Source organism: Littorina saxatilis, linkage group LG17, assembly GCF_037325665.1.
Source record: "Littorina saxatilis isolate snail1 linkage group LG17, US_GU_Lsax_2.0, whole genome shotgun sequence".
NCBI classification, from domain to species: domain Eukaryota; kingdom Metazoa; phylum Mollusca; class Gastropoda; order Littorinimorpha; family Littorinidae; genus Littorina; species Littorina saxatilis.
The window spans coordinates 54067116-54078786 of NC_090261.1; the positions used below are offsets into that span (position 1 = coordinate 54067116).

An 11671-nucleotide genomic window follows, 5' to 3' on the forward strand; every position below is an offset into this window, starting at 1 on the left:
TGAGCGTCAGCCTGTCGTAATCGTTGTTTTTGTATATAATTACATTTACTTTCGGGTTTGACATTGTATCTTCGTTTGTTTGTTTGTTTGTTTGTTTGTTTGTTTACTTGTTTGTTTGTAGTTTACAGGCATTGCTACACACACACACACACACACACACACACACACACACACACACACACACACACACAAGCACGCCCGCCCGGCGCACGAATGCACACGCACGCACGCACACACACACACACACACACACACACACACACACACACACACACACACACACATCTCGTCTCGATTCCCACTCTGCCACAAAAAAAAGCACCTCATATTATAACTGAAATGTACCTCAAATAAAAGAGGGGAAACAAATCGAACAAATCAGCACAAGCAGGCCGGCCCAACACAATCATTGTAGTTTCGGCCATCCCAGAAGCGCTTGGAATAATGTCTTGGCATCCATGACTAAATGTTCTGCTACCTGAGTGTAAGTTTCGTTTATGACGTAAAATGTATGCGTCATCTATATTGTGGAGACAAAAGTATCTCTATTCTGTGAAATTAGAACATGAACAGCCTCATGCACGTCTGAATTCGATTTTTGAGTTTTGTTGGACAATTTCTTTCTCAAATACTGAAGTCGAGTTTGTGTGTGTGAAACAGCTGATAGAATAAAAGAAAAGGCTGAAGTTCCTGCGCAACAGCAAATAGAAAAGAATATGCAAGTTTAATTCGGAGTAATACTGAAGAACATTCTGTTAGTTGTCAGTGGTTTGAAATCTGCATCAATTGTCGGAGTCGGAGCACAAACACTGCAGTGATTTTGAACTTCAAACAGATGAGCATCTTAACAAACCAACGACGAAGTTTATGTGAAAACGCTAAAAGTGAATAACTTTGCTTGGAATCTTGTTTTCTTGCTGTAGAAACCACCTTCATGTTTGCCTTATTTTATTGTCAGTCAGTGGTCTCAAATCTCTGCCAAACTACAAGCAAAACACAGTAATTACAACAAAGCTCATCAAAATGTAATTGGTTCCGCAAAAATCAGAAATAAATAGAGCAGGGTTGAAACAATGACTGCAGAGGCGTTTCTTTGCAGGGAAAAAGGATTTCTGTTGCCAGAGATAATACGAACTGGCGTACCTTTCCCCTTGTATCTGAACTTACATATATATCTATAGGCCTAAACACTTTCAGCAGCTAAAACGAAGTGACCACAAACAAAAAACAAAAAAATACAAACTTAAATTTTTGTTCCCGGAAAAACAGCGTGCATCCACATCTGCAGTATGAACTTCCATTATAACACATGAAACGGAGGAATTGTAGCAAAACTTCCCAAAAAGTAATTTCTACCACAATAATAATAATAAGAACTTAACACAGCGCACAGTGGACACAATGTGAATGCACACGCATCTCCCAAACAAATATGTTGCCAGAGATCAAACTATTTTAAATAGCTTGCAATCTACACATGCTTTATGAATTTTCATGTTAAGCACCTAATAATATCTGAGTGCTGGAAAAAAAACACCATAGTTTCTTTCGTAGTAATCACAACTAACACCGCGCAGATTAAAACAATAATAACAAAAGCAAAAACGATGTTAATGCAGAAACATCTGGAAACATTATTTCTTTTGCCACAGCGCAGAGTTAAACCAATGTAATGTGACTGAAAAAATAATTCCTTGAGGGGGCAAATCTTTTTGCCAGAAATCAGACTCAAAGTAGACTTGCGTGAACAACCAAACGTGTGATTCCATGGCATCGAATGAAAGTCAACCACAGATCCGCATCTTCCACAACTTCCAACATGTAGGTGTAAAGGCCCGCGAACCTCGCGATCTGACGCAAGCCAGGAGAGTGTGTGACGTCACCACCATGTACGTCACCACCCCCGTTTCGTTGATGGGCGTCCTTCTCAACGGGATCGCCATGTGGATCTGGTTTCGTAAGAAGAACTTCCACACCAGCGACTTTCTGCTCAAGATCAACGCCCTGTTTAGCGTAGTTCACATCGTGTTCTTCAACGCTTGGTTCTACGCCGACAGCTGGGAAGTACAGTGTCTGTTCAAGGTATGTATGCCTTCAGTTTATATTTCAACAATGCATCTTCTTCTTCTTCTTCGTCGGGAACATTCCCCCTAATATGGTTTTTACCGTGAATGCGTCAAACAACACTTGTCATCATCATTATCTTTGTGTTCTTCTTTGTCTTCTTCTCCTTCCTGTAGATGTCTTGAGTCTTTTTCTTCTTCTTCTTCTTCTTCTTCTTCTTCTTCTTCGTTCACAACAAGGAGGCAGCGGCCGCCCGCACGCATGATGCAGTTTCATGGTGATTTGCCTGGCTGCCCCTTTGACCTAGCCTCTTAGGTTGAGAGACACTGGCTCTTGGCTTGTTGTCTGGTACACATCATCGTGCAGTGTTTTTTCTGTGTTTTTTTCTGAGCATTTGAATGGCAATTTAGACGCAGTATTTTTTAGTGCCTTGAAGTAATTCTTCTTCTTCTTCTTCTTCTTCTTCTTCTTCTTCTTCTTCTTCACTCATGTTTGTTCACGAGTGACTTTTTACGTGCATGACCGTTTTTACGCCACCATTCAGGCAGCATACGCCGATTTCGGGGGAGGCATGCTGTGTATTTTCGTGTTTCTATAAGCCACCGAACTCTGACATGGATTACAGGATCTTTTCCGTGCGCACTTGGTATTGTGCTTGCGTGTACACACGAAGGGTGATAAGTCACTAGCAGGTCTGCACATACCAGTTGACCTGGGAGATCGGAAAAATCTCCATTCTTAGCCCACCAGGTGGCAGCGACCGGGATTCGAACTCACGACCTACCGATTAGGAGGCCGACGTATTACCACCACGGCACTGCGCCCGTCCATGTAATTCATCATGTCATGCAAAGGAGCTAAGGTGATGTTTGTATAATCCCAGCGAAGCTGGAGGTATCCCGTGAACGCTATACTGTAATCGATTTGAGAAATGTGCACACCGAATAATACATGATAAAGAAGGATTCGTTGTGCCCGGCTACGTGCTACAGTTGGAGATGGAAGTTCACCAAAAATTGGGACCATACTAACAAAAATACGGTGGGTAAAATAGGCGCCCCCATTTTTTCAGCAAACGCCACCCCAGGCCGCTTTGGACGGGTAGAAATTCCGTAGTTTCCAAGTCTATGGATAAAGCTCGCGTAAGAAGAATATGTCACGGTCGAAAGTCTTTGACGTCAATTAATGCATCATGACGTCATGCCTCCCTGTAGTCTTTCTCTCTCGCGCAGTGTGTGTGTTTGTGTTCATTTTGTGCACATTTGTTAGTGTTACTGTGTGTGTGTGTGTGTGTGTGTGTGTGTGTGTGTGTGTGTGTGTGTGTGTGTGTGTGTGTGTGTGTGTGCGCGCGCGCACGCGTGCATGAATCTGTACTCGTATGTGTGTGGTGTGTGTGTATTTGTGTGTGTGTGTGTGTGTGTGTGTGTGTGTGTGTGTGTGTGTGGGTGTGTGTGTGTGTGTGTGCGTGCGCACGCGTGCATGAGTCTGTACTCGTGTGTGTGTAAGTGTGTGTGTGGGCATAAGTGTATGTGTGTGCGTGTATGTGTGTTTGTTTGTAAAGGTGTGCATGTCCGTCTGTCCATATGTGCGTATGGGTGTGTGTTTTGTGTGTATGAAGTTTTTTGTTAGAGAGTGAGTGAGTGCGTGTGAGTGAGTGTGTGTGTGTGTGTGTGTGTGTGACTTGGTGTGTGTGTGTGTGTGTGTGTGTGTGTGTGTGTGTGTGTGTGTGTGTGTTTGAGAGAGAGAGAGAGTGTGTGTGTGTGTGTGAGCATGAGTTTGTGTGTATGTTTGTGTGTGTATGAGTGTGTATATGCGTTTGTTTCTAAAGGTGTGTGTGTGTGTCCGTCTGTCTATGTGCGTATTTGTTTGTTTGTTTCCATAATTATCAGGGCGGTGCTGCTTTGAGATATAACGTGCGCCACACAAAAGGCAGAAGTCGCAGCACAGGCTTCATGTCTCTCCCAGTCACATTATTCTGACACCGGACCAACCAGTCCTAGCACTAACCCCATAATGCCAGACGCCAGGCGGAGCACCCACTAGATTGCCAATTTTAAAGTCTTAGGTATGACCCGGCCTGGGTTCTAACCCACGACCACCCGATCACGGGGCGGACGCCTTACCACTAGGCCAACCGTGTATGTGCGTATGAGTGTGTGTATTGTGTGTATGAGATTTGTGTGAGTCAATGTGTGTGTGTGTGTGTGTGTGTGTGTGTGTGTGTGTGTGTGTGTGTGTGTGTGTCTGTGGGTGTGTGCGTGCGTACATGCATGCGTATGTACATGTGTGTGTGTGTGTGTGTGTGTGTGTGTGTGTGTGTGTGTGTGTGTGTGTTTGTGTCTGTTTGTATAAGAGATAAAGAGAGAGAGAAAGAGAGAGAGAGAGAGAGAGAGAGAGAGAGAGAGAGAGAGAGAGAGAGAGAGAGAGAGAGAGAGTGGGTGGGTTGGTTTGTGTTTGTGCGTGTGCGTAAGTGTATGTGTGTGTTTATGTGTTTGTTTGTAAAGGTGTGTATGTCCGTCTGTCTATATGTGCGTATGGGGGTGTGTTTTGTGTGTACAGTGAAGTGTGTGTGAGAGAGTGAGTGAGTGCGTGCGTGTGAGTGAGTGTGTATGTGTGTACTACGTGTGTACGTGTGTAACTTGGGTGTGTGTGTGTGTGTGTGTGTGTGTGTGTGTGTGTGTGTGTGTGTGTGTGTGTTCGTGTGTGTGTGTGTTTGAGAGAGAGAGAGAGAGAGAGAGAGAGAGAGAGAGAGAGAGAGAGAGAGAGAGGAGAGAGAGAGAGAGAGAGAGAGAGAGAGAGAGAGAGAGAGAGGTTTGTCTTTCGCTGGGGTATGCAGTGCCTTGGCGTTGCACATCTACTTAATTATAGTTTGTTTTTGCAATACACACAAAAGTGTTCTTGCTGTCACTGTATTCAGCCACACACTTGGTTTTTTGACTCACATGCGAAGCAAAAGTGAGTCTATGTACTCACCCGAGTCGTCCGTCCGTCCGTCCGGCCGGCCGTCCGTCCGGCCGTCCGTCCGGCCGTCCGGCCGTCCGGAAAACTTTAACGTTGGATATTTCTTGGACACTATTCAGTCTATCAGTACCAAATTTGGCAAGATGGTGTATGATGACAAGGCCCCAAAAAACATACATAGCATCTTGACCTTGCTTCAAGGTCAAGGTCGCAGGGGCCATAAATGTTGCCTAAAAAACAGCTATTTTTCCCATTTTTCCCATTTTCTCTGAAGTTTTTGAGATTCAATACCTCACCTATATATGATATATAGGGCAAAGTAAGCCCCATCTTTTGATACCAGTTTGGTTTACCTTGCTTCAAGGTCAAGGTCACAGGAGCTCTTCAAAGTTGGATTGTATACATATTTTGAAGTGACCTTGACCCTGAACTATGGAAGATAACTGTTTCAAACTTAAAAATTATGTGGGGCACATGTTATGCTTTCATCATGAGACACATTTGGTCACATATGATCAAGGTCAAGGTCACTTTGACCCTTATGAAATGTGACCAAAATAAGGTAGTGAACCACTAAAAGTGACCATATCTCATGGTAGAAAGAGCCAATAAGCACCATTGTACTTCCTATGTCTTGAATTAACAGCTTTGTGTTGCATGACCTTGGATGACCTTGACCTTGGGTCAAGGTCACATGTATTTTGGTAGGAAAAATGTGTAAAGCATGTGAGTCGTATGGGCTTTGCCCTTCTTGTTTATGTTTAAAATATTGTATTGCATTGCATTGCTTTGCATTGTATTGTATTGTATTGCAGTGCATTGCATCGCATCGTATCGTATCGCATCGTATCGTATCGTATCGTATCGTATCGCATCGCATCGCATCGTATCGTATCGCATCGTATCGTATCGTATCGCATCGCATCGCATCGTATCGTATCGTATCGTATCGTATCGTATCGTATCGCATCGTATCGCATCGTATCGTATCGTATCGTATCGCATCGTATCGTATCGTATCGCATCGTATCGCATCGTATTGTATCGTATCGTATCGTATCGTATCGTATCGTATCGAATTGTATTGTGCAGGTGCTGGCCTTAGGGTCTCGGGGAAGCCAGGTGAATCTGACAATGATGATGGTGGCGTATCGTTTCACCTCCACCTTATTCCCCTGGGTGTGGCAGCGCCACGTCACGCGCGTCAAGCTGCAGGTCGTCGTCTTCCTCGTTCTAGGTTTCCTGTGGAGTCTGGACTTCGTGGACTTTGCCCTGTGGGACCAGGCGTCGCTCGCCTCGAAGGTCTGCCACGCCGTTGTGCAGGTGGTGGTGCTGATCGTGCCCGTACTGGTGCAAGTCGCCTTCGTGCTGACGCTGGTCCTCAACGTGTCCAAGATGAAAATGGAGCTGTCCCAGTCCATGAACATGGAGTCCACGGCCGCTCTCTTCGTCGGCACCCAAAGTCTGATCGACGTCATGATCGTCACCAGCGTTCTGTGCGTCGTGGCTTACCCGGCCTTCGTCACCACCTTCATCGTCCTGCAGCTGAGCGGCGGAGGAGTTGCTGCAGAGGTCATGGTGGACAGTGTCGCCAACCTGCTGCAGGTGGTCGTGTCCAGCCTCAACTGCTTCATGTACTCCTGTCTGGTGGCTCGCTTCAGACGCCCCCTGAAACAGCTGTGTAACTGTAATGACCTCTACAGTCCGGGCAATCTGATGTCCTGCTGCGTGGCCTCCCGCGTAGCTGACCACGGGAGTTGGAGGCCTGCGTGACAACACAACCGACCTAAAGGCCTTCAATAAAATAAGCCTAACGTTGATTTCCTGAAGTCGTCGCGAAGGTTTTGTTTACAAAAATGTCAGCGCCAAAGCTTCGTGTAGGAAACTTCGCGAAGTAGACTGTGTGAAGTAGAATGTCGACCATGTACCAATTAATGACTGGCTTTATGGCTGTTAGGGCGTCTTTGAGACCTGCTTGAGTTTTGGGGCGTCCTCGTGGCTTTTGGGTAGAATGCTGGACTTGAGAGATCTCATTCTGAGATTATTGGAGTTCACCGACCGCTGGAAAGCTCCTCCTACCGTGTGGCTGATCAGACAAACTGAGTCCTTAATTGGGCGAACTCGACTTCGCGAAGTGTACTTCCCAAAGCTCGCTGGAAGAAGCTTTGGCACTGAATTCTCGTATACCAATTATTCATGAAGACTTTGTGAAGTTAGCTTCGGGCTCCATTAAGGCGGAAGGTCTTTATGGGTGTTGAACTTAATACTGGACAGTAAACGCTGTTCAATTGAGCCCGAAGTTTGACTTATTCGCCAAGTCTTTTGTACCGAAAATTCAGTGCCAAAGTTTCGTGCAGCGAAGAAGAGTCCGCGAAGTTGTCTTCACCCAAATAATATCAGGCTTAAATATCGTCTGTTCAAACTGCACTGACCGCTCCGGCTAAGCGAGCCTGCGCATATATACAAACAAACAAATAAGCAAACAAACTAACGAACGAAGAAACAAAAAGTTATGCAAACAGGTAACCCTACCTTTTGTATTCCCTCACTAAAACAAGTGTTAGTTTTGTTTTGTTAAATTGCTATTCGTAAGATACATTTAAAAGTGTGTTGACCTATCACCTGATTATAACGATTTTAGCACACAGCATCTGCTTTTTTTCTGAGTGGCACATCTGACATTTCAAGAAATAAAGAGTACATATTTTGAAGAGGTTTCACATACGTTCAGATCTTTGAAATGACATTGTGTAAGGAAACTGGACGAAGACACACTTATCAAAATGTTTGCTCTTCAGAAAGATTTTGAACCGGGATGGTATTGCACCAGAAAAGCCACAGTCGCGTGTTGTTGCACTCATGAACAACATGAATTATGGGTTATACATAAGTCGAATTAGGGGTATTAAAATGCTATTTGCACAAGCTTTCTACCAAAAATCACAAACGTCATGAAAAGCGTACGAACGGAAACAATTTGATGAAAGTTACGAACGGACACATTTTCCCGTCAAAATCAGTACGAACGGACACAAAACTGTTTTATGCAAATTCAATTCATCTTATGGTTCACATAGGTCCAATATCACACGCATTCGTACTTTGTGCTATTTGAAGACGATTGGAATACATAGAACTTGTAGTGGGGGCCTGTTTCACTCTGATCTAACGAATGTGTATGAACGGAATCGCTTTTCGTACGAACGGAAACATGCACTTTTGTACGAACGGAAACATGGTGTATGAACGGAATCTGCATGTTTTCAAAAGACAAGTGATTGTACAAAAGTCATGGGTTTCTATAAACTTCTGTTCAAGCGAAATGTCGTAACAGGCAATGGTTTTGGTGATCATGTGCAAATCAGGTGTCAGATTCGATAACAGAGCGAGAAAAAGAAGAAAATGTAATAAAAAAATCAGGCAATTTTGCCACGTTCGGCCCGCGTGTGTCATCATTAGGATTACTAGCACCTTAATACTTATCGTACACATAGCCCAACCATTTCGCTACCTTATTCTTTCAATATCACACAAGCGCGCTGCCCACACGACTTACCACAACGTTTTTCCCCAAGCAAGTGACGAAAATGAGGCTGAATGAACGGAAACATCCTGCGGATGAACGGAAACATCCGGTGGATGAACGGAATCGGTTGACACACCGTGTTTAGGAAGACTTATTCTTCCACAGCGCATAACAAAACCCCGACAGAGTTATCTGAGAACAGAGTCGTCAATACTGAGACGACGTTCGGGGGAAAAACCACGTATGTCGGGTTTGTATTGGTTGTGAAAGAGTGAATACTCTTGCTTTTATTGAGGCAAACTTTCCCACGTGTCATTATAGGTCATGCAGTCACTACAGCGAGGAGTGTGTCGGAAACACGCGGACAAGGAGCACGTGTTGAAAACTCAATTGTGACCCTCCACCACGAAATGAGTCGCATGTCACCTCGCGCGGTTCTGCGCTAGGCTTAAATATAAGTCCGGGGAGTGTCTGGTGACAGTGTGAGGGTCACCTTAGTCACAGGCTTATAACTCAAACAGTTTTCGCTCTTTTCTAAAACGGTTTTCACCACTGGGTAGAGCATAAAAAACTCTTTAGGAAACTGTAAACATATGAAAATCATGCAAAGGTGACATGCGACTCATTCCGCGGTGGAGGGTCACAATTGCCTCCAGAAAAGCATGAGTGTTCACTTTTTAACAACTTGTACAAACCCCACAGTCGGTTATTTTCGAAGATCGTCTATTTCTATTTAGTACTGAGTGCAGTTTGTTTTGTTATTATTGAAACGTCGACATATGAGAACGCTTACACTACTATTTTCCATGCGTGTTTGTACATATATTTAAATGTGTTAAAACACACATAAACATCGCTACATCGTTCCAGGAAGACCATAATTATTAAAATTTTGCTTAAAAACACAACATCCATAAAAACAGTATTTGTTTGCTTTTTTTTTAACACAATGTAGGGGCACATGTCATGAGTACAAAACCTTCAACATTTCCCACATCTCTGCCATTATCAAGAGGCTATTGAAAAAGTCGAGGATCTTGATTTTTGAATGATTCTGGGATCCGCTTTCCCCGTTGTTTACTCTGCGCATGGGTTGATTTAAAAAATACAAAAAAACAGTGTGTTTGTGCGTGCGTGCGTGCGTGCGTGCGTACGTGTGTGTGTGTGTCTGTGTCTCTGTCTGTGTGTGTGCATGTGCGTTAGAGAGTGCGTGCGTGCGTGCGTGCGTGCGTACGTACGTGTGTGTGCGTGTGTGTGTGTGTGTGTGTGTGTGTGTGTGTGCACGTGCGTTAGAGAGAGAGACAGACACAGACACAGACAACCAGATAATTATAGTTGTTTGAATCTATTTCTGTTTTTCGCGACACCAACGCATTTTCTCAATTCGGCTACACTCCTGCACTCATTTCCTTCTTACCTGACACTCCGATTTATGTTAAAAGCGTTTGTTAACTCGTGATTTGTAAACATGTAAAAACATTTTACAAATCACGTCGAACCTAAAACCGCGATTTGTAAAAATGTATAAAAATGTAAAAATATCGCATTCCACAAAGTAATGCCTGCTTTTTATTATTATTAATTTTTCTTGTTTAGAGCCTCTACGCTGAGTGGTGGGGGTGGTTTTAGATCCACATCCCATTTTGGTGCAATCCCATTTTGCCCCATCCCATTTTCGCGACATTTCACAAGCCAAGCGTCATTATTTTTACTAACATGTCATAACAATAGCGCGACATCCCATTTTGACACCATATCCCATTTGGCCGCCATGCCGTTTCACCGCCATTCCATTTCGCCCCCAACCAATTGTCGCGACATTTCACAAGCCAAGCGTCATTTTAGTTTTTACTACCGTGTCATAACAATAGCGCGACATCCCATTTTGACACCATCCCATTGGCCGACATCCCATTTTTACATTCAGTCAAGTTTTGACTAAATGTTTTAACATAGAGGGGGAATCGATACGAGGGTCGTGGTGTATGTGTGTGTGTGTGTGTGTGTGTGTGTGTGTGTGTGTGTGTGTGTGTGTGTGTGTCTGTGTGTCTGTGTGTCTGTGTGTCTGTCTGTGCGTGTGAGTGTAGAGCGATTCAGACCAAACTACTGGACCGATCTTTATGAAATTTTACATGAGAGTTCCTGAGAATGATATCCCCGGACGTTTTTTGACTCACATGCGAAGCAAAAGTGAGTCTATGTACTCACCCGAGTCGTCCGTCCGTCCGGACGGACGTCCGGAAAACTTTAACGTTGGATATTTCTTGGACACTATTCAGTCTATCAGTACCAAATTTGGCAAGATGGTGTATGATGACAAGGCCCCAAAAAACATACATAGCATCTTGACCTTGCTTCAAGGTCAAGGTCGCAGGGGCCATAAATGTTGTCTAAAAAACAGCTATTTTTCCCATTTTTCCCATTTTCTCTGACGTTTTTGAGATTCAATACCTCACCTATATATGATATATAGGGCAAAGTAAGCCCCATCTTTTGATACCAGTTTGGTTTACCTTGCTTCAAGGTCAAGGTCACAGGAGCTCTTCAAAGTTGGATTGTATACATATTTTGAAGTGACCTTGACCCTGAACTATGGAAGATAACTGTTTCAAACTTAAAAATTATGTGGGGCACATGTTATGCTTTCATCGTGAGACACATTTGGTCACATATGATCAAGGTCAAGGTCACTTTGACCCTTATGAAATGTGACCAAAATAAGGTAGTGAACCACTAAAAGTGACCATATCTCATGGTAGAAAGAGCCAATAAGCACCATTGTACTTCCTATATCTTGAATTAACAGCTTTGTGTTGCATGACCTTGGATGACCTTGACCTTGGGTCAAGGTCACATGTATTTTGGTAGGAAAAATGTGTAAAGCAGTTCTTAGTGTATGATGTCATTGCTAGGTTTAGTTAAGGTCAAGGTCAAGCATGTGAGTCGTATGGGCTTTGCCCTTCTTGTTCTTTTTTTCGATAAATACCTTTGATGACGTCATATCCGGCTTTTTGTAAAAGTTGAAGCGGCACTGTCACACCCTCATTTTTCAATCAAATTGATTGACATTTTGGCCAAGCAATCTTCGACGAAGGCCGAACTTCGGTATTGCAATGGGGG

General features: G+C 43.8%; 1 protein-coding gene across 1 annotated transcript; it reads left to right on the top strand.

The window, feature by feature from the left end:
• Positions 1-556: 556 nt before the first annotated feature.
• LOC138953977 (uncharacterized) lies at positions 557-9632 on the top strand. The gene is made up of 2 exons (XM_070326004.1): positions 557-2082; positions 6118-9632. Exons 1-2 carry the CDS (start codon positions 1768-1770, stop codon positions 6796-6798), a joined length of 996 nt encoding a protein of 331 aa, XP_070182105.1. The 5' UTR covers positions 557-1767; the 3' UTR covers positions 6799-9632.
• The last annotated feature ends 2039 nt before the right edge of the window (positions 9633-11671 follow it).